At 41.8% G+C, this 23208-nt stretch overlaps 1 protein-coding gene across 2 annotated transcripts in view; it reads right to left on the bottom strand.

Annotated features, from left to right (window-relative positions):
• The window catches only part of CACHD1 (cache domain containing 1), a 138722-nt gene that overhangs the window by 98621 nt on the left and 16893 nt on the right, over positions 1-23208 (bottom strand). For both annotated transcript variants that reach the window (XM_014456743.2, XM_023754671.1), the window contains one exon: positions 300-448. In XM_014456743.2, coding sequence (XP_014312229.1) covers positions 300-307 — 8 coding nt within the window. In that variant the 5' untranslated portion in view covers positions 308-448. The remainder of the gene's footprint in view (positions 1-299; positions 449-23208) is intronic.

Here is a 23208-nt window from a genome sequence, read left to right as displayed (position 1 = left end):
TGACGCATGACAAAATGTTTGCAATTTTCCAGACTTAGTCAACTCTGCACTCAAACAATATTTGATACTTTTGAACCTGAATTCCAGCATGGCAAAAAGATGAGCAGGGGGAGTCCAGGAATTCCCTGTATATAGAAGAGTGAGTCTTTAAAGATTACTTGTCTATGTAAGAGTAAAGGACTTATTTAAGATAGGAATACTATACACGTTGCAATACACAAACACAGGTATTTTGAAGATGAATGGAAAACAGTTCAATTCCTGCTTTAAAGAACAACAAAAAAATGTTGAAGTCTTACTCCATCATGGAGGGTGGGATAGTACAGCAGTCTTGAATCGCAGTGAGGGGAGAGGTCAGGTGAGCTGTATAGGACGCTTCTACAACTTGCTTGTTCCGGTTGACCACATCCAAGTAACGGTTGAACTTCTCTCGGATTTTTTTGGCCAGCTGTGGGACGACAGAGAGCAAAATAAATTGAAAGCCCAAGACAATAACCTACTATACTTTTTCTATTAAGCTAATGTGTGTCGCAACCAGCATGTATTAAACTTCAGGTAAAACAACACACATCCAAGTCTTATTCCACGGTGTACATTGAGATTAAAACTTGCAAAATGCCCAGAAGGATACTCAGATAACAATCAAGGAATATCTTCTGTCTTAAAACAGAGGATAAGGCATTAAGAACTTTTCACGTGTCCAAATTCAAATAGAGCAGCAGCAATCCATGAAATGCCTTGCTAGATAAAGTAAAACAAAGTTCATTGCTAGGGTTGTCGGTATGACAGTGGGCATTGGGAGTTATGGAGCAACAATAATGATTGGAAGGAAAAACCCTACTACATGTGGTTCTGGATTCACATAGATTTTTTTTTCAGGGAGAAAATACATAACAGGAAAAAATGACATTTAGGGTCTCGGCCTACACAACTTCTGGGTTCACCAACACCGTCTTCCATGTGAAGGGCAAGTCCCTGGGGTGTTGCAATGCAGATATCCATACAAAACAACATGTAGAATTAGAAATACACTTGTTTGGTCTGTTCCACCTTTAAAATGGACAAATGTCTTTCTTAATTGCTATGAACAGAGCACTTCATCATAATTTACTTTCATGTGGGAAAAACAAAAGCAAATGGATACGCATACTGCTCTTTCCTCCATTGTTCCCATCAAACATCACAGCTTAATTACAGCTCTCCAAGGAAAACAGTGTTGTTTTCCTTCCCCTTAAACAGAATGTTACCCAAATGAAATGACTGAGAGAATTATGGCTAATTGGTTTTGTAGAGCTATTCATTATCAGTGGAGAACTAATCATCTCCTTTGGGTCATGCCTCTCACACAAATCCAATAGCTTACAGGCTAAGAACATGGAGCCAACTCAAAATATCTTCATTTGTTATTTTCAAGTCGATTGTAAAATCTGATGTCGTTCCAGTGATATTTGGAAACTTTTAAGTTTCAATTCGATAACTGAGGCTCTCTCTCAGCTTTGCTAAATACTGCACAAACTACAACATTTAGAAAACTTTCTGGACTTAACGAGAGTATGTACGAGAGTAATGTGTCATCTGATAATGGATTGTCCAAATTCATTTCAGCATTTTGAAAGGAGGAATTTTGTGACTCAAAAATTAACAACTCCACCTGCAATTCTATTCCCTGAGCTAGAGTTCTTACTATGAAAAAGAAATGTATGTTTTTTTCTTGCTGGGGTCTTTGCAATAAAATGTAGAGAAACAGTTTCATTTCCCATCTTAACTTAGACCACTGGTGGTTTTACCCCCCTAGGGGACATGTGGCAAAGTTTGGAGACAATTTTGGTTGTTGCAACTTGGTGGGGTGCTACTGGCATCTAGTAGGTGGAGGCTAGGATGCACAGGACAGCCCCATAACCGAGAATTATACAACCCAAAATGGCAATAGTGCCCCACTTGAGAAAACCTAATGTAGTGAAAAATCAAAGAATTATCCCAGTTTTGCAATTCAGTCAATCAGTTCCAGGCTGTTTTTCCAGGTTAGTTCTCTACCCATCCAAAATGGTACCTTAAGGAGAAAAAAAATCTAACCAGTTTCAAGATTTACACATTTCTACTTTGATCCTTGTTTTTCCTTTCTCAAAGTAATGTGAAAGAGGGATCACATATGCCTACAGTTCTTTAAAATGTAACCCAAATACAGAGCTATAGGACTATCCACTCATCGGCAGATGTGTGGACATGTTTTTTTTAAGAGCAGTTTGCGTTATTGTAACCATCTCTATTTCCTAGCCTCTCACATTCAATGGGCAGCTGAGGGACAGGCAGAGTAAAAGTTCCAGCTTAAAACCTAATATATATTCTCATGGTGCCCTGTATTCCCCCCTCATAACACATATTACACTTTCATGCTATCATCTATTTAACATCTGGTTACCCCACTAGACTGTAGGCCCTGTAAGGGCAAGCACTACATATAAGTTGTTGTTCATTTCTTTATCTTCAGCATTTAGTACACTGCCTGGTATTCTAGTCAGATAAAAATATTTAATAAATTAATAAAGGTCAAAAATATCTGATCCCTGAGAGTCCTCATCACCCTTATCTTTTTGGTCTAAGGATCAATGGCCTCTTTAAAAACATGGAGTGCTTACTTAAAAAATATACAACAATATGTATTTCTGGAAACTCCAAGACTAAGTTCTCTTTTCTATGTTCTGAAATAAATGTCATGAATTTTCCACCTGCAAGCATCAAGAGTGTAGTCTATCATTAAAGATAAGGCATATTTGAAATAACTGCCATTCCAAATATCTTCACAGATTCATTTCTAAAGGGAAAATGAAATTCACAATCATTTCCTTCCCTCACATACATAGAAACATTCACAAACACATGAAAAATATCTATGTGTTTCTTCTACATATTTGGAAAATTCTAATTTAAAAAAAGTCAGATCTAGCTAAGCACTGCCTGTTTTTGTAGGAGCTAAGAATGACTTGCAGATTTATTTATTTATTTATAAATATATTTTTATTAATTTCAGAGAGGAAGGGAGAGGGAAAGAGAGAGATAGAAACATCAATGATGAAAGAGAATCATTAATTGGCTGCCTCCTATACACCCCGCACTGGGATCAAGCCCACAACCTGGGCATGTGCCCTGACTGGGAATCAAACTGTGACCTGACTGGGAATCAAAATGTTTGTAAGTAAAGTTTTATGAAAGCACATCCATTTGTTTACATATCGCTTATGGCTACTTCCATTATACAACACAGAGGTAAGCAGTTGCAATAGAGACTGTGTGCCCTGCTTTGCTATATGTAAAAGTCAGAAGCCCTAACATGTCCCCTAGATAGGAGCCACAATCCCATAATTTTATCAAAATTGGCTGAACACGCCTCTCCGTGGACAAGTGGGTCTTAGTTCCTTCTACTCCCACTGCTTGAATCTGGGTGGGCTTCTGATGGCTTCTACCAGGGGAGCAACTTCTAAGGCTAGCTCAGGAAGGGCCGCGCGCTTCTGCCTGTCTCTCTGAGAATGCTCTCAGCTACCATGCTGTGACAAGGTCCAAGACACACGGAGACCACAGTTCAGAGCCTAGTTGGTAGCTCCCGCTGTGTAAGTCTTCAAGTCATCCAGCCCAGGCTCCAGAGATGAGTCAGGAAGCCTCCAGATAATCCCCGCCCTCGGCCTTCCCTCATGGAGCCCCAGACCTCACCGAGCAGAGATAAGCCATCCTTGCTGTGCCTGGCCCAAATCCCTCACCCCCCAAAATCCATGGACATAAAGGCAAAATTGTTTATGCCACTAAATTTGGGGCAGTTTGTTAAGTAGCAACAAGTGGCACAGCTAGAATAGGCAGAATTCCATGGCTGCTCAGACCCATGCGCCTTATCTAGATCATCAGCATGATCAGGACTAGAGCCTGGGTGTTAGAAACCCGCTGTAAAGAGGTTTCAGGGTCTCTCAGAAAATTATAATAGCTGCTGGAGAATGGTATTTACCATATGTTAGACACAAGGACCCTATAATGTAGGGATTATCATTTTTATAACAAGGAGGTTATTTTGTGGCCCAAAGCTGCAAAATAAGTAAAAGGACCCACTTATTCAAAGTCAGAGCTGTCTGGTCTACAAAGCCCGGGTATTCATCTGCTCAGCTATGGTGCTCCAGACAAACCCAACTTCAAAGAAGCTGCGAAGGTGGCTTGAGATAAAGACTGTGTGAATGGAACTTCTGTTAACACGAACTTCTGTTAACACCATCAGCCAAGGCCAGAGCTACAGGATGTCTGCCGGTTAGGGTGGGCTGCAAGCGTCACTCTTCATCGCCAGTGGAGGCAGTGCCTGGCATGCAGAACCCAGACACACATGACCATGACCACATCCCCACTTGGTTCCCCACCTCTGTCAGAAACCCCTCAGCTTTCACATTGTGACACCCCATCTTGCTGTATTTACAAAAATATAGTCAGTGCTAACTCTGCGTTGGGCACTATTTTAAGCACCGTACATGCATACAACAATTAATCCTTCAAAGAACCCTATAAGGTACACATCTCCATTTCCCTGAAGCAGACACTGAAGGTTAAATGACTTGCTCAAGGTCACAAAACTAGTAAGTAGTAGAGCTGGGACCTAGACCCAGAAGTGTTCTAACTTCAGAGCCTGAGTTTTCAACCAGCATGAAATATTCTATAATACGCAGACTGACAACTTCTCCCCCATTTCTGTTCAAAGCCATTTAACAAATGCTGTGAAATTCTTGGCAGAATACCATAAGCGATAAACAGACTTAATACTGTATAAGAATTACATTTAAAAAAATTATTTCATTTCAAATTCTTCATAAGTCCTATGAAAATCAAGACATTGAGGAAGTTTAGAACTGCCAAATTCTACCACCAATTTGAAAGAATGTATTCTCCAAAACAATGCCTACCTGTTATTACCTGACTACTGTGGCGTAAGTTATATCAAACTTGAACGATTCTAATGACGCCAGGGGGGTTGTCCATTTGTTGGTGGCCCGTGAAGAGAACGGAGTGGATGTACTGTTCCTTTCCTTCAGGGAAGTGAATTTCAGAATTTAATATTTGCCTCTGAATGGATTTATCTGCCTCACCGTGTTGAGATAAAATTATAATTCTCATTTTACAAGTGAAGAAACTGAGGCAGATGGAGCTTAAGGGTCTCTGGACTCCCAGGGGGTGGGCTGGCCTCCCTTGACCCCACTGCCTGAGATGACCTCCCTGTGCCCTTCAGACAAGACATGTGATAGCGACTCACTATGGAAACCTCAACCCAGGCTCCACTGCGGGGTATTTTCTCTCTCTCTAAAAGCAATCTCTTTTAGCATGTCAAGCAAATCCAGGGTGCTCGGCAGGCGTAACAGACTCTATTAGAGGAAAGATAGCCCACAGAGAGATTAAATCCTGAATGTGTCCGTTACACTGAAGGGGACCGGCTACCAGCACAGACCTTTCCAAGAGGCCAGACAGATCCTGGGTCCGTATCCTGCCATGATCTCTGCAGACAGGAGAAAACAAAGGCTGTTCTCAACAAAAAGCTACAGGTGGACCCACAATCCTCCTCAGTGTAATTAAAAACATTTTTCTTTCCACAGCTCAGCTTTCATCTTTTATCCTTCTTTATCCTCTTCCTTTCATCCCCTAAGGGGTTCCTGAATGCTGATGAGACAACGGGACTAAAACCATCTTGTCATCTTTTTGGGTCAATTCTTTGGCTAGCCAACATCCAGCCATGGGTCAAATGATCAGTAGGTACTGCACTGGTCCCCATGGGAACGGATTCTAATTTGTCATCATCTCCAGTGACAACGTTTCATCACAACATCAATGAATTTCTTTCTTGCTGAATTTCACTTCCCTTAATTTTCCCATAGACAGTTCTGTCATTTGCATACCTCCCCAGAGCCCCCTTTTTTTTTTAAAGCTCTTTTTACCTTAGCTTTACACTTCTGAAGATTGGGGGTGGGGTTGGCACACGGTTAGAAAAAGGTGAAAGCAAACAAAAATGCAAAGGCATAGTACACACTTTATTTATGTCTGCTTCCTAAAAGGAAGGGCCAGAGGAGTTTTGAATGTTAGGGAAAGTTTTATTTAAAATATAGAATGATGAAGCTGACAGGTACAGACAGGGAAGGTACCCCAGGGGACCCAAGATTCATAGCAAAATTCCTACTGAATGCAGAAGAGTTTAACATTTGACATTCAAAAACCTTTGTGCCATGGTAAGAATTTAATAGCTGATCCCCCGTCCTTCAATTCCAGCCCTATTACTCAAGAATAAACCTTTTGCTTTCCAGCAAGTTCCAGGATTTGGTTAAATATTTGTGATAGAGAATATTTCTGAGTGTAAGCAAGCACAAATATTTAACATCTCTGAACATACCATGGCATTCCAAAGTTCAAGTAGAAAACATCCTATTGTTTCATGTTGCACACTGTCTATGGGCTATAAGAAATGCTCTACCCTTGCTATTATTTTTATTAGTAGTAGTTCTAACATTTCAAACAGTTCTCTGAATTATTGGTGGGAATTTGGGCAAGTCCTTTGACTACCCTTAGCTTCAGTTTCTTCATGAGTAATATATGAATCATATCCCTTTCAAGAGCTCATTCTGATCATCAAATGAAACAATGAATATATAAAGCCCAGGATAAGTACAGGCATTATTCTTATTGTTATACCCCAGTCTCTGGATTAGAAAGTGTATGTTCTGCTGATAGGGAAATGGGGGGAAGGGGGTGTCTACATTTTCAAATAACAGAGCTATAAGTAAAAGGAGAGGGACTACCTGAACATTAACCATTTTTTAAATCCTTACCCAAGGTTATGTTTATTGATTTTTACAGAGAGAGGAAGGGGGGGGGGGAGAGAGAGAGAGGGAGAGAGAGAGAGAGAGAGAGAGAGAGAGAGAGAGAGAGAGAGAGAGAGATGAAAGAGGAATATCAGTCGGTTGCCCACCAAACGCACCTGGACCAGATCGAACCCACAATCTTTTTGGTGTATGGAACAACACCCCAACCAACTGAGCCACTCAGCCAGGGCTGAGCAGTAACCATTTTATTCATTTAACTCATCCTCATGCTTAATCCTCCATAGGAAACCTGGTACAGGGTCTGGGGGGATAGTGGGTATGAACAGCAAAATGGCAAGAGGGGACTTAAGCTTTGGAGTCAAATACATTTGAGTGAAATCTAGTCTATCACTCACTAAGGGAACCAGGCAAATTCTCTCTCTAAGCCAACTTGATGGCCTCTACACTGGAAATAATACTAGTCGCTTCATGATGTTGCTTGAGAAATAAGGCATAAAAGGTTTGTCAAGTATTTAGCAGAGTGTGGAACATATGGAAAGTGCCAAAGAAATGGTCCTGGCTGTTGCTTTCCTATTGTTGTAACTGCTATTTGCTATTATTGTAGTTGTTGCTATTGTCTGGAGGACTTGATCTACTGATTTAGGTCCTCTGGATGGAGATCCCAAGAAAATATTTTCAGCAATTAGAGAGGCATCAGGGTGGATGTGTTAACAGTGGGCTGTGACCTTCCTAGGGTTGTCAGTGCTTCTTCCACAGCACTGTCACGTAGGTCACATGATGACAGTCTTAGGGAGCTAAGGAGTCTTCTGGGATCCCCTCTTTCTACTCTTAAGGGCCCAATAATGACTTCCCTCTTAGGTTGCATTTTAGCATTTTAAAGCAATTTTACAGGACTCATCTCGAGTGTCCCTTCTACTAGACCTGAGAGCTGGGGAGAGCAGGCATTCTCCAGCCCCGTTTTTTTACAATCAGGAAGTCGAGGCTCAGCGGTGTGCCCAAACTCATGCTGAATAAATGTAGAAAACAGACCACTTCTTGTAATCACTACTCTATTCTCTTTCTGCTACACAAGCTCCCCTAAAATGCCAAAATTTTTGAACTCTCCCAGATCAAATTAGTTAAGTTCTACTCATTCTTCCCGGTACCAATCCAATTTTGGCCTCTTTGAAGGCTTGTTAGACCCTCTTATTCAATAATTGCCTAGGATTCACCATCTGTGCCACTCATATCCTGATTCATGCTGTTGATCTTTCCTTATTTTAAGGATTCTATTTCCCCCAACAAACCAACTTACTGATTGCTTACTATGCGCCAGGCACTTTGAAAGTGCAACTTTACATGATGCCTTTTAATCCTCACAACCCTTGGTAATCACTATATGCTATTTTTATAGGTGGTTCTGATAGATTAACTTGCCCAAGGTCACTCAGCTAATAAGCAGAATAATTAGATCAAACCCATAGTCAGGAACCACTCTGCACTATGCATTTTTATTTAATATAGTGCCTAGCAGCTAGAAGATACTTAAAAGCATTCATTACTGTGTTCATTTGCTCCCCACACAATATACTATTATTTGCCATACTGGGAAATCTGCTTCCAGTTCCAGAAAAGGGCAGATAACCTATGAATATTGCTTATGTCTGGTTCAAGCCAATCAGAGATTCTGGGCTTGTCTAGTTCTGCTTTGAAGTAGTCTTGCCCTGGCCACAGATGTGATGTGGCTACTCATCCACTACTGGCTTGAGCTTCATGAAATCACCCAGGAGAGCCAAGCCTGGGCATGGCAGGCAACGAAACAAGGCAAGATAGATGAAGACCCAGAGCCAGAACAGGGCCGGTCTGAATTTCCAACGGCCTGCACAGGCCTCGGGGTTGACGGAGAGGGTGTGTGGGAATAGCACATCCAGCGGAGAAGCAGGGCAACTGCTGACAGACGAACTGCAGGTGGACCCGGAAGATTTATGTGCAAGGCTCCCTGGGCTCCAGGGTCACATACCTGAATCCTGTGAGAGGTGAGGCCCCTGTGGCTGAGCTGGGGAGCAGTGCAATGGAAAAACCAGAAGACAAGTGCTGACATGCCAGAGAACCAGAGGCGGCTGAGCTCTGGGAACTGGTTGAGAGTGGCAGCTTCTCTCTTTCAGCAGAATGCAAGGTTTGCTGTAAAGGTCACAGCGGGGTTCGGCTTGGGCAGCAGTTTGTATTAGGTGTTCCGGGAGAGTCCTGGAAACACACACCCAAGTCTCCTGAAAGCCAAGGTTATCAACGCAAGGGCTCAATGGACTCTTGCCCTGGTTTTCACCCCACTCTACCCTTAACAACCAGATCATAACAAAAGCAGCAAAGGGAAAGGCAGGCTTTAACCCACTTCTCCTCACTTCACTCTGTAATAGGAGCCCCGGAGCTGAGGTTCCTTTAAACCAAAATAAGCAAGTGCTCCGGCCTTGAAAGTTTACAGCCTGTTGCTTCACAAGGAAGAGGAAGCTCAACCTAGTCTTGACCTTACAAAGAATCAAGAGGCTGAGAGAGCTGTGGAGCAGGGGAGAGGCAGGAGCCACAGAATACAGAATATTCTCCACCATTTAATTCACAACTTTTGAGATAAATCTGTATAGGATATTAATTGAGGAGGAAAGGAGAAAACATTCTCCGGGTTCATAACTTAGAACTTCACTGGTGGCCTTTGAAGGACACGATGGTGGAAAAGGAAAGAAAGCCCTGTCCCTTTACTCTTACCACGGAAAGCTCTTATTTAGAATACAAATATCTGTACAAACCTATAAACACCAGGTGGAACTTAGAGGCATTCCAAGTTATGGGGGGTGCGGGGAACGAGAGGAACCAAGGATCCGCTGGGAGGGCTCTTGGAACATGCAAGTACATGCTAGCCCACACGATTTCCCCCACACCCAATGCAAATACTACCTCATCTTGAACCTAGCTGACAACCTGGGCCAGAGCCCGGCACCCTGCAGGCACTCGGGAAATGTTTTCTGTATAAACGAAGGATGAAACCAGACCTACCCTCCAGTGAGGGGCTAACTGACCAGAGCGTTTTAGGGTTCTTCACGCGTCCTTTGAGAGCATATTGATCAAATACTTGCCAGAGAGTATCAGTTAGCTCAGCAATGAAGTGGTAAGAAGTCACTGGCGGGGGCACTGCTGTCACTAGCCACTTCCTCACCCTCAGCTTGGCCAGTATCTTATTAAATGCAATTCCTGTGAAGACAATCTTGAGACACAATAAAAACAAACAAACAACCACCCACCCAGATATTTCCATTTCTCCTTTCTTAATAATATGTTAACCTGACTTGCTTTTCCAATGGAAGATAATACGTATTGTGCCATTTTAGGGCGTCATTGCTACAGAGCCCTTGTAATGGCAGTATACAGCTCAATTATAGTAAGTATAATGTCACTCCTCGTTCCCCATTGCAAAAAGGTAAGTCAGTGCAAGACACGATGCACTGTGTATTCCATATTTGTAGTAACAAATTTCTGTAACACAGATTCCCTTTAAAACGAACAGAAAATAACAGTACGAGAAAGCGTCTTGTAAACACGTGATTTCTTCAGCTGTTGAAGACTAGCTGTGAATATCCAGAACCACTGAATCTGGAGTGTGGCATGACAACTGCGGGAGGTGGGAGCACGTGCTCTCCTCATCCTACCTTCACACAATGAAGCCAGCTTGTGATGTGCTTCCCTCCGTAGCTTGAAAAGGCACTTCTGGGCTGCAGTTTCAAGATACTTGAGTAGTGGCAAAGCAATCCCTGAGCTCTAGGTGCCTTTATAATGCAGGCATATAACTCTAAGTACTAATAGAGAGGTTCCATTTTTATTTATTTTTTATTGAGAAAAACAACAACACTCACACAGATCAATTAGATGAGGTGCAAATGTTCGGTGCAAGCAGAAAGGGCACTGCTATTAAGACTTGCTAGAAACAACAACACAAGTAATCGTTCCCATGTGGGTTCCAAACCAGAGGAATGAGGATATTTGCCTCAGCCACAACAATTTTATTATATCCTCCTCCGAACTCTTCTGTGTGTTCCCTTGCCAAGCTGCATCTGATACCATTCTCCAACTCACAGTTGGATTTAGCAAGGCCTTCTCATCCCCGATCTGATGACAGGGAGGATTGCAAACAGAAGAACCAGGGCACGGCTGCTCTCCATGGGCTGTGTGTCTCCATGGGATGCGCTGCTAACGCCTTCCAGAGGGTGGTCCTGACATGGGTGTTAGCGGAGGGGACAGTGACATTTCTTGATGACTTTGAAAAAGAACCAGCACAGACTCTGGAGCATATAAAGGACTAAAGGCTGCTTAAGCAACAACCACTGCGAATGCCCACAAACAGGTATTTCAACATGATCCCTACCTGCCCGGTCTTCTAATATGAACATAATTTGTAATTCTTGGTAAGCTTCCAATTTGATCATACCATGTGTTATTTCGTGGGTCCAGACTTTCAAAGTGTTTAGCCAATCCAGGAGTTTTTTATATTAGCAGCAATGAATTCCTCCACATCATGACTACAAGTATTTTCTATGGCACCAAGGAATATAGGAGGGATGAGCTGGTCCCTGCTCTTAAGTTTCTTACCTGATTTTAAAATACACTCTGAGCTGAGTTTCTGTTTATGCATTCTGCCAGTGCAGGTGATTTGAAGTTATTTTATTTTTCTAGTAGAAGCAGCAGTTTTGAGGGGGGGGGGGCAGGGGGAGTGGAGGTGGAGTTAGCGGGGTGGAGATTTGGAGACATCTTGGCTGTTAACCTTTCACCAGCATTTCTGAGTACTAGCCAACCTTGAGATGCTGGCAGTGTGTGTAAAATGAGCTTGTTTCCATTTTCAGTGGAATATTCATTTCTCATGATGAAGTCTTCCTGGCCTTTAGAATGGCAGCTCCATCTATTCCCTTTCAGTTAAAAGAAGCTTTGAGGGTTTGAGTCCAAAGCTCAGGGTCTGCTTCACTGAAAGAAGGCATGAGCACACATATGAACAGCAGTTACGTGAAAAGCTTCAGTTCCAGCTGGAGCCGGGAGAGATGCATGGTGGGAGCTCACATGTCTTTTCCTGCCCCAAAGGCCAACCCGCCCCTTGGCTGGCTGCAGCCGTGCCTACCTGCAACACGCCCTTCTCCCCTGCCTCGGTCACAAACAGCAGAACACAAAGTGTGGGAATTAAGAGAACAAGGAAATGGACTATTCTGGGTTTTTTCAAAACAACAACACAAGAAACCTATAACCAGGATTTTCAAGCTTAAAGTACTAGTGCCTGGTGGTGGTGGCAGACAAAAGAGATTTCCTTCTCCTATCACTGCTATAGGTTTATATATGCAAATGTAAAAGTGAACACTATGTTGTAAACACTATAAATATACGCAAAGAATACAATTGTATATGTAAACAATAGATATATACTGCATTTTTATGTCTTCAAAGGGAGTACATTACAAAGAAAGTGCAAGTATACAGGAGGGGGTAGGGGTGTACGTAAGCAGGATTATCTCAGCTTATCTGGACACCAGGCACATACATTGGCTAATAATGTACAATACATACCCTTGAAGTCAGCTGGTCTATATTTAGTACAGGAATTAAAGCCTTCATGCATGCATACACACATACTTTAACTTCCAAATACTATACACAGGCACGCAGAACATAGGCTGCATATATTTTTCCTTAACCTGTAAACAAGAGAGGTAACTACTTTAAATTCAAAATAGCTATTCATTAAATATGAGACAGGGAGCTGTCAGACTGCGTTCTCTCTCCTGGCCCACTTTGTTTTTCCCCCAAGAAGCTGGCTGAGCAGCTCTCCCAGTATCCCAGTTATTATCAAAGCGTTATACTGGAAGAGAGCCTCCGAGTTCCACAAGGGAGCTCAGGGTTTGCAGCATTCTTCGGGGAAACTGCACTCACAAAAGCTTTACCAACCACAGCTCTACATTAGGGAAGCCAGAGTTACCAGCTTTTCTCCTGTGTGATGAAAAGAAGCTCACTATGTTGTAGTGTAATCCTACTGACTGGCCCAACAGCTGCAATTTTCACTCACTCCATTAGATAAAAGTTCTTATTTAGGAACCATTTGCTTACAAACAACAACAACAAAATCAATAGCCCATAGAAATTCCAAAATGATGCAAATTAGAACCAACTGCCTTAAGTTATATTAATGATGGAATAATACATTGTGAAAAGGACTAAAGTCTTCTCTTCAACGAAATCAAGGACTTCATTGTTTTTATACCTTCTTTATGCTCCTGCAGGATGATCCATTAGTATTGGAATGCCCTTCCTCATAAGGCCCATTTACCTGAGCTAAAAGGCTTTTCCCAAACAGCACAGAAGGCACCCCCATCACTGTTTTACCAATGTCAACTGAGCAGTTAAACTCCATCTTTTCATCATTCAGCAGCTAAGCTTTCATCATCGTACTTAAAATGTTTAGACATATTATTTATATTACTTTGGTTGATGTGCAATATTCTCAGGAGAGAACAAACCACCTTCAATAAAAAAATTGAAAATGTAGAAAAACTGGCAGTGGAAAAAGTATGAAAAGTAACATAGCACAGTGGTTAAGAACATGGGGTTTAGAGTTAGACCACATTTATTATTATTTTTTTTAAAAAAATATATCTTATTGATTTTTTACAGAGAGGAAGGGAGAGAGATAGAGAGTTAGAAACATCGATGAGAGAGAAACATCGATCAGCTGCCTCCTGCACATCTCCCACTGGGGATGTGCCTGCAACCCAGGTACATGCCCTTGACCGGAATCGAACCCGGGACCTTTCAGTCTGCAGGCTGACGCTCTGTCCACTGAGCCAAACCGGTTTCGGCTACATTTATTATTTTTATAAAAATGTATTTTATTGATTTTTTACAGAGAGGAAGGGAGAGGGATAGAGAGTTAGAAACATCGATGAGAGAGAAACATCGATCAGCTGCCTCCTGCACACCTCCTACTGGGGATGTGCCTGCAGCCAAGGTACATGCCCTTGACCGGAATCGAACCTGGGACCTTTCATTCCGCAGGCTGATATCCACTGAGCCAAACCGGTTAGGGCAGACCACATTTATTATGATCCTGGTTCTACCTACTACCTAATTCAAGAATGATTTTGGGAATGGATTAAAGACTTAAATGTAAGACCAAAAACCATGAAACTCCTAAAAAAAACATAGGCAGTAAACTCTTCGACATGATCTTAGCAATATTTTTTTCGCTATATCTCCTCGGGCAAAGCAAAAATAAACAAATGGGACTACATCAAACTAAAAAGCTTTTGCACAGCTTTTGAAAAATTTCTTATTGAAAATCATCAATAAGAGGAAAAGACAAACTGCTGAATGGGAGAAGATATCTGCAAAGGATATATCTAATAAAAGGTTAATATCCAAAATATACTGTATGAAGAACTCATACAACTCGACATCAAAAAATCAAATGATCCAATTTAAAAATGGGCAGAAGACCTAAATAGATATTTTCCCCAAAGAAGATACACAGATGGAAAAAGAAAAAGAAAAGAAAAGAAGATATACAGATGGACAACAGACACAGGAAAAACTGCTCAACATCACTAAGCATCAGGGAAATGCTAATCAATACTGCAATGAGATATCACCTCACAAATGTCAGAATGGCTATTATCAAAAAGAAAATCAATAAGTGTTGGCGATGATGTGAAGAAAGGGGAACCCTCGTGCAAAGTTGGTGGGAGGGTTCAAAGGGAACTAGTGCAGCAACTATGGAAAGCAGTATGGAGACTCCTCAAAAATTTTTAAAAAGAACTACCATAGGACCCAGCAATTCTATTTCTGGGTATTTATCCAAAGAAAACAAAAACAATGTTTTGGCAAGATATATGCACCCCTATGTTCATTGCAGCATTGTTTACAACAGCCAAGATACAGACACAACCTAGGTGTCCATCAATAGATGAATGGATAAAGATATAATATGATATGATATATGATACGATATCTATACTAATAAAAGGGTAATATGAAAATTGGTCAGGACACCCTCACAGTAACGACCAAACAGCAGACTGCATGGGGCGACAAAGGCTGGCAGGGGGGCAGTGAGGGGCAACCAGGCCGGCACAAGGGGGGCAGTGAGCGGTGACCAGGCTGGCAGGGGGGAGGGCAGTTGGGGGCGACCAGGCCCGCAGAAGGGGGCAGTTGGGGGCGACCAGGCTGGCAAGGGGGGCAGCTGGGGGCGACCAGGCCAGAGGGGGGGCAGTTGGGGGCAACCAGCCCAGCAGGGGGGCAGTTAGGGACGATCAGGCAGGCAGGCAGGTGAGCAGTTAGGAGCCAGCAGTCTCGGATTGTGAGAGGGATGTCTGACTGTCCCAATTGGGCCTAAACCGGCAGTCGGACATCCCCTGAGGGGTTCCCGAGTGGAGAGGGTGCAGGTTGGGCTGAGGGGACCCACCCCCTCCATGCACAAATTTCGTGCACCGGGCCTCTAGTGGTATATAATAGAATATTACTCAGCCATAAAGAAGAATGAAATCTTACCATTTGTGACAATATGGATGGACCTAGAGAGTTTTATGTTAAGTGAAATAAGTCAGACAAAGAAAGACAAATACCAATATGATTTCACTTATACTGTATGTGAAATCTAAAAAACAAAATAAGCAAACCAGCAAAGCTGAACAGAAACAAACTCATACAGAGAATGAACTGATGGCTGCCAGAGGGGAAGAGGGTGGGGGAATGAGTAAAAAACAACAACAAAAAAAGGAAAGGAAATTAAGAAGTACAAACTTCTAGTTATAAGTGTCAGGGATGCAATGTACAGCATAGGGAATAGAGTCAATAATATCATTACAACTATGTATGGTGACAGATGGAAACAAGACATATTATGGTGATCACTTTGCAAGGTATAGGAATGTGTAATCCCTATGGTATACACCTGAACCTAACATGCGATTGCATGTCAACTATAATTAAAACTAAAATTTAAACATTTAAATGAAGGCATCTGAGCCTTCTAACTATTAAAAAAAGAATAACTTTGAGAAATCACTTAATACACCTGAGTCTCAATTCCTTCGCTCTAAAACAGGGAGAGAAATTATGTCTGTACCACAGGATTGTGGTAAAAATTTAATGAGATAAAGCACATGAAGCAGTATTTGTTAAGTAAACATGAACTATCATGTCAAATAAATAATCTTTTATAAAAATATAACACAAACTAGGAACATACTAGTTCTTGTATTCATCCCCCATATATTAAAATTTTAGAAAAACATATAATTTTAACATAACCAAACGTACTACCACACTACATTGGGTCCATCATCTATTTAGACCACCCTTCTGCCTCTCCTAAATGCCCAGGGGGCATTTCTGTCCTTCAGGGCATCATCTGCAAGAGATTAGCAAAATATACCAAAATGAGAAAGTCTCCTGTGATTTAACTATGTCCTTGGGATAAGCTCTCTATTTCTCTTCCGACAATGCCAAGTAGAGTAATTCCTCAACAAATGTTTGCTGAATTCAACTGCTTACCACTTACTTACCAGAGGTAGGAGGGAACCTAATTTTTATTTTTGGAAGAGGTAACAAATACCAAACATTTTTTCTCTGCTGTAAAAACATTTATTTAATATTTTCTTACTCCTTCCAAAGTTTAAGGAGTATCCCCTCTAAACACAATATTTTTGCAATTCTTTTGAAACAAACTCAAAGTCAACCCTGCAAAATTTTTTGGGAAAGCACCATGAGGTAGTATAATGGTTTGTGAATCTTTTCTTTTTTTAAAGTGTTAGACCATTAAAAGAACACAAAACACCTCAAACTAAACTCCAATATATTAATCAAGCAAGGTGAATTGCTAAAAAAGGGAACAGAAAAAGAACTGAACCTGGTTCTTTGTGCCTGTAACAGACTGCAATACTCCCTCTATCCCCTGCCCAACACATCATGTATTGTGAACATACATAGGGAAGCATTGAATCTAAACATACTTGAATTCAAAATCAGGTTCTCTAACATCTTAGTCAGGTGACTTTGGACAAAATATTTCTTTGTGCATAGATTTTCTTGTTAGTAAACCTTGTAAAGTTGTTTTTGAGAATTATTAATTCATGCAACAAATATTTTCTGAGTGCCTACCCTATACTACTTGGAGATACTTTTTTCACGGTACTGGGGACATGGCATGGAATGAAACTGACAAAAATCCCCACCATCATAGAGTTTATATTCTATTAGAAAAGATATACAAAAAATAGATACAGCCCTGACAGGTTTGGCTCAGTGGATAGAGCGTCGGCCTGTGGACTGAGGGGTCCTAGGTTCAATTCCAGTCAGTGGCATGTACCTTGGTTGCGGGCACATCCCCAGTAGGGGGTGTGCAGGAGGCAGCTGATCCATGTTTCTCTCTCATCGATGTTTCTAGCTCTCTATCCCTCTCCCTTCGAGCTTATATTCTATTAGAAAAGATATACAATAAAAAAATAGATACATACTGGTATAAATTCTAGGTAATCAATTATAAGGATATTTTAAAAAGCAGAGAAGGAGGAAGAAGTAAAGAGGGGTGCAATTAATAAATTTATAAATGGGTCTCCAAAGAGGGCCTCACTGAGTGGTAACATTGAGCCAAGACTGAAAGGATATAAGGGAACAAGCCATGTGATTAAGGAGAAAAGATTTAAGGACAATGCTTAATTAGTAATATATATTAATTAGTAACATATATTCAATAAGTGATGCTAGTTATTTTCATAGCCCATACAATACAAACAAAGAAAGCACAAAACTAGGATTAAAAATTGTCTCAACCACTTTAGCACTTGTGTAAGGCCTTAACCACTTATAACATCTGTATGAGATATAGTTTTCTCATATGGAAAATGGGTTAATAATACTTGCACATTTTACAATGTCACTAAGGGGATTAAATGAGAAAATATGCATGGAAACACTAAGAAAATAAAGAACCACATAAATATTACAGTTATCACATCCCCTCTTATACCATCTTTCCAAAACGACAAGCCACCATCCCATCTTATTAACAAGGCATCCTAAGACATGAGAGGTAGTCCAGGAAGAGGGTTGTCTAAGATAAAAATTAACGTATTTTCTGGAAAGTCAGACCAAGAACAGTAAGAGCTGAGACAGACCTAGATTGATTTCCAACCAAGGAAACCTAAACACTAACCAGCTAAACTTGCTGGGGCTGTGGTTTGAGGGAAGTCATTTGTTTGCTCTGATCCTTGGTTGATTCATTGTAATTCCCCACCTGGGCAGCTTCAATACCTCTCAACCTTGCTTTTGCCTTTCTACAGATTTAGTGCCTTTTATTCACCCATTCTACAAACATTTAATGAATTCTTACAATAAACACTGAGTGAAGTGTAGATTTGGGTAAGGGGTGAACTAAACCAGGACTCAGCCCAAACAAATCCCCTGGGAACATATGGGGAAAGGTTGGGGGCAAAGAAAGAATGGAATCCATCCATACCACCTCCGGGATTCCTTTGGTCTGGACAAGTCTGAGCCTTGAACATACTTCACTAGGTAACTGTAAACAAAATGAGAGCCTTCAGGCTACCACCACACGAGATTACACTTGGCAAGGCAACCCCAAAACAAATCCAGATATTGAGATGCAAGAGTATCTCCAGTCATTTTTTCAACAAATATTTACTAACCGCCTACCTAGGACCAGGAACAGGAAGCCATTAGTCAGAGACAAGATTCCTAAGGGCCCAGCTCTTCCACACCTCTCTTCTTGTCCAACCCTTTTTTTTCCCTTTTCTCCCTGTGGTCCAAAGCATAGTTTGACAACATACCTAAACTTTCCTACAGTGGACAGTTTCTAGAAGTAGATATACAGAGTTAATACAGATTCAAAGCCAATATAAATCCCACGTCCAATCTCACATTTCTCAACTATTTAAAGGTCCCACGAGTCCCTCCCAGGGCCTTTCTGGGATCATTCTCTCTTGGAAATTCTCCTTCTAAAAACGTTTACAGATCTTTCCTTCTAGGCATAAGTTACTTAAGAGGATTAAATAACAGAGTAAGAATAGCAATCATCTCACTAGTGTACCCTTATATTTACACTCTATCACCATTTTGTATTCTGAAAGCAGAACACAAAATACTTTTCTTTTAAACAATCTTGCAAAATAGACTATTATTCACATTTTATAGATAAAATTGATGTAGACACTGAGTTAAATATCATGCCCAAAGTCAAACAGATAGTCAATGACAGAATCCTGTTTGGAACTCAGCTTTTCAAATTGAAAGATGAAATTCTTTAATTCTCCATCCTAAGCTACAAGGAGGCTGTCCAAAAAAGAATGGAGGGAATTTTCCTAACCTTTCTGGCCTTGTACCCATAGTCTCTGGGGCCCCTTCCAGCTTTAAAATCCTAAAACATCATGCTAGTTAGGAAAGATTCTTTACATTTTTAGCATATAAAGTACCATAACTTTAAGACTGACTGATAATCTCCTTGAAGAAAGAGCTATTTAATTAAGGCCACAAGTAATTATTCTGCTATAGAATATCTTTCTTCTCCTATGAATAAAGGAATATAATTTTGTGCAAGATCTATATCTTGCTTTTTCAGATGGCTTCTAATCCATTACTTTGAACTGGTCCAAAATCATCATAACTGGAGCCTCGGATTCATATTTACATAAAAAATTTGGACTATTAATACCTAAAAAGCATCAATTTCTTATAAAACCAATGTTTCTCTTTTACCATGTCCCAGTAAATAGTATTTGGTGAAGCAAAATGTTAAACTTTAAATCTTACAGGTAGAATTATTAGCATCAACAATTTATACAACTAATTAAGAAAAACTAGATTCCTGTCAAAATGTATTTTAAACACTAGCATGTTTTGAAACACCTATGGGGGAAGAAAAATTCTTAGATCTCTGAACTATACATGTATGTGGTAAACTATATAATAAAAGCCTAATGGCCGTTATGGAGAAACAACCAGAACGACCGGTTGCTATGATGTGCACTGACCACCAGGGGGGCAGATGCTCAATGCATGAGCTGCCCCTGGTGGTCAGTGTGCTCCCACAGCGGGGAGCACCACTCAGCCAGAAGCCAGGCTCATGGCTGGCAAGTGCAGCGGCGGTGGCAGGAGCCTCTCCCGCCTCCACAGCATTGCTAAGGAGCAGTGAGCAAAGCAGTAAGGAGCAGCAAGCAGGCGGCGGTAAGAAGCAAGGGGTCCTGGACTGCGAGAGGTTGCAGGCCAGGCTGAGCCCCCCCCCTTTACTCAACCCCCCCCAGAGCACAAATTTCGTGCACCAGGCTTCTAGTATCTAAATAAATAACTAAGCTGAGATTTGAACTGTTCATGCAGATATAAAGTAGCAATTTCTGTCCAATGAAGTTAATTACCTACTAAAACAAACAAAATAATCAACACTCCTCACAGGACTATAACAAAATCCAAAGTTTTTCACAATCTCTGATATTTTTTACACATAAAGAAAAAGCAAAGTATGACCTATTCTCAAAAAAAAAAGACAATCAACAGAGATCATCTTAAAAAATTCGCAGATGTTAGAAAAAGCAGACAGGAATCTAAAGGACTTATTACAACTACTAGTGACCCGGTGCATGAATTCATGCACATTGAAAGGAAATTAGAAGAAATATTTTAATATCGCTATTTGCCCTTTCTCTATAATAAAAGTATCAACCAAATTCATGATCGACAATGACAGATCGAAACACATGTGTGCGATTGGCACCAGCGAGAGCTTTATATGTATTGTGCATGTGTGAGTCAACATAGCCTTTTATATATATCCTAGGGGCCCAGAGCACAAATTCATGCACCTTGAAAGGAACTATGGACCACGAGGTTGTGGTGGGGACAGGGATGGGTCTTAGCCCATCCTCCGCACCCCCGCCTGGTCCCTCCCTCCGTGGCCCCCAGTCCCGTGTGCTGGTAGCCCCGTCCCACTGCCGCTCGCACCCGCTGACGGCGCAGAGCAATTGGGGCCGGCACCAGCAGCACGTGCAAGCGGGGCCGGCGCCGTCAGTGGGTGCAAGCAGTGGCTGCCGCCCCAATCGCCCCTCAGGAGCAGGGGGAGGTGGAGAAGCCCTCAGGGGTGATGGGGGCCAGCAGCTGCCACTCGACCTGCTGACAGCGCTGAGTGATTGGGACTGGCGCCAAGGGCCAGCAGTGGGTGCCAGCAGGGCCATCCTCGGCAGCAGGTGTGAGAGGCAGCAGCTGGTCCTGATCACCCCTCAGGAGCAGGGGGAGGTGGAGAAGCCCTGAGGGGCGATCGGGGCCAGCAGCCGCCTGCTTGCACCTGCTGACGGCACTGAGCGATCGGGGCTGGCACCAGGCACCAGCAGCGGTGTGAGTGGTGGTTCTGGCGCCAGCAGCAGGTGCGAGTGGGGCTGGCACTGGCAGCAGGTACAAGCGCCAGGTGGGACCACAGTGCACGGGAGCAAAGAATTTTCAGAAACCACCAGAGGCTCATCCCCATGACAGCAACCAGCACCCTGCCTTGGTCTGGCGCCCCAGCTCACCTGCTCCACTATCCCACCACAGCTGACACCCACCATGTTCTGCACTCTGCTGCCTGCTGCCGACACCCGCCATGTTCTGTGCGTGCCCCCTGGTGGTAGGTGCACATCATAGCGACCGGTTGTTTAGTTGTTCTGCCATTCAGTCTATTTGCATATTAGGGTTTTATATATAAAGATAGAATAAACTTGCTTAATTAGGCCTGCTTTCTGATTTAGCTTAACTTTTTCCAGCACAGTGAAGCACCCCAACTTCTCTTTCAGGTAATTATCAGCAACGCAGCAGTAAATATCAACACAAAGCACATTATTATTGTAGATCATGCAGGGAGAACAAAGGGTAAAATATTTAACTGCAGCAGTGTCTGACTATCTTCTATGCAGTGAGAAAACCTGAAGTCATTTTCAAGGTCTGCCATTTCTTACTTCTTTTCAGTTGGGTCAAGTTTCTAAGCTTTCTAAATCTCTGTTTTCCGGCTAATGAAAAGAAAATAGTATTCTACCAAATCTCCTATCTACCTACTCCAGGACTTCTGTGAGGATCAAATGAGATGAGGCACGGGAAATCGCTTCACAGACATTTGATTAAAGGGTAAAATGTTTCCACCTGGCTATAAAGCAAGTCATGTTCCTGGGTTGAAGAAACTTCAAGGAGGCTAGTTGCTAGGGAGAGGAAGCCAGACATTGCTACGTGACATCATTACCTGGTGCCCACAGCCACCGTTTCTGGGCTGGGCTGAGCTGTGGGCCACATTTTGCACCATGGGGTCTTGGTAGCATCGGCTGTGATTTGGTGGGTTGTCGCTTGGGGGAAGCTGAGTGTTGCTTTGTGGGCGCCAGGTCTGTGGTGCTGTTTCTCTGTAAATGGCCAGTGAGGGTCACGGCAGCTCCTGTGTTGAGCGTCTGTCCCCTGGTGGTCAGTGCACATCATAGCGACTGGTCGGATGGTCAGACACTTAGCATATTGGCCTTTTATATATAGAGATTCTCAAGGATACAAAGGAAAATATGTTTGCAATGAATTGAAAAGAGAAAAATCTCAGTAGAGAAATAGATAATCTATTAAGAAGAAATAAATGGAAATCCTAGAGCTTAAAAATAAATCAGAAAATTTAAAAATATATCTGGAAAGGTTAACAGCAGAATGAAGATAATAAGACTGGGGTTAAAGATAGACCAATAAAAATGATCTAATCTGAAGGTCAGAGGGGAAAAATATTAAAAGAATAAGAGAATAGGAGAGGCCATCATCTCAGGAACTTGTAGTAAAATGTAAAATGACCTTGTAAACATATAAATGGAGTCCTAGAAGGACAGCACAGAATGTAGTAGAAAAAATATTTAAAGAAATAATGATTTATAGGGAACTCATACAACTCAACAAAAGGAAGATAAACAATCCAATCAAAAAATGGGCGAAGGACCTAAATAGACACCTTTCAAAAGAGGACATTCAGAAAGCCAAAAGACATATGAAAACATGCTCAAAGTCACTAATCATCCGAGAGATGCAAATCAAAACAACAATGAGGTACCATCTCACACCTGTCAGAATGGCTATCATCAACAAATCAACAAACGACAAGTACTGGAGAGGATGTGGAGAAAAAGGAACGCTCGTGCACTGCTGGTGGGAATGCAGACTGGTGCAGCCACTCTGGAAGACAGTATGGAGTTTCCTCAAAAAACTAAAAATGGAACTCCCATTTGACCCTGTGATCCCACTTCTAGGAATATATCCCAAGAAACCAGAAACACCAATCAGAAAGGATCTATGCACCCCTATGTTCATAGCAGCACAATCACCATAG

This window comes from Myotis lucifugus, unplaced genomic scaffold (genome assembly GCF_000147115.1).
Source record: "Myotis lucifugus unplaced genomic scaffold, Myoluc2.0 scaffold_63, whole genome shotgun sequence".
Classification (NCBI taxonomy): domain Eukaryota; kingdom Metazoa; phylum Chordata; class Mammalia; order Chiroptera; family Vespertilionidae; genus Myotis; species Myotis lucifugus.
Note: the sequence above shows the minus strand (reverse complement) of the source record. Positions and strands in the feature narration are given on the sequence as shown.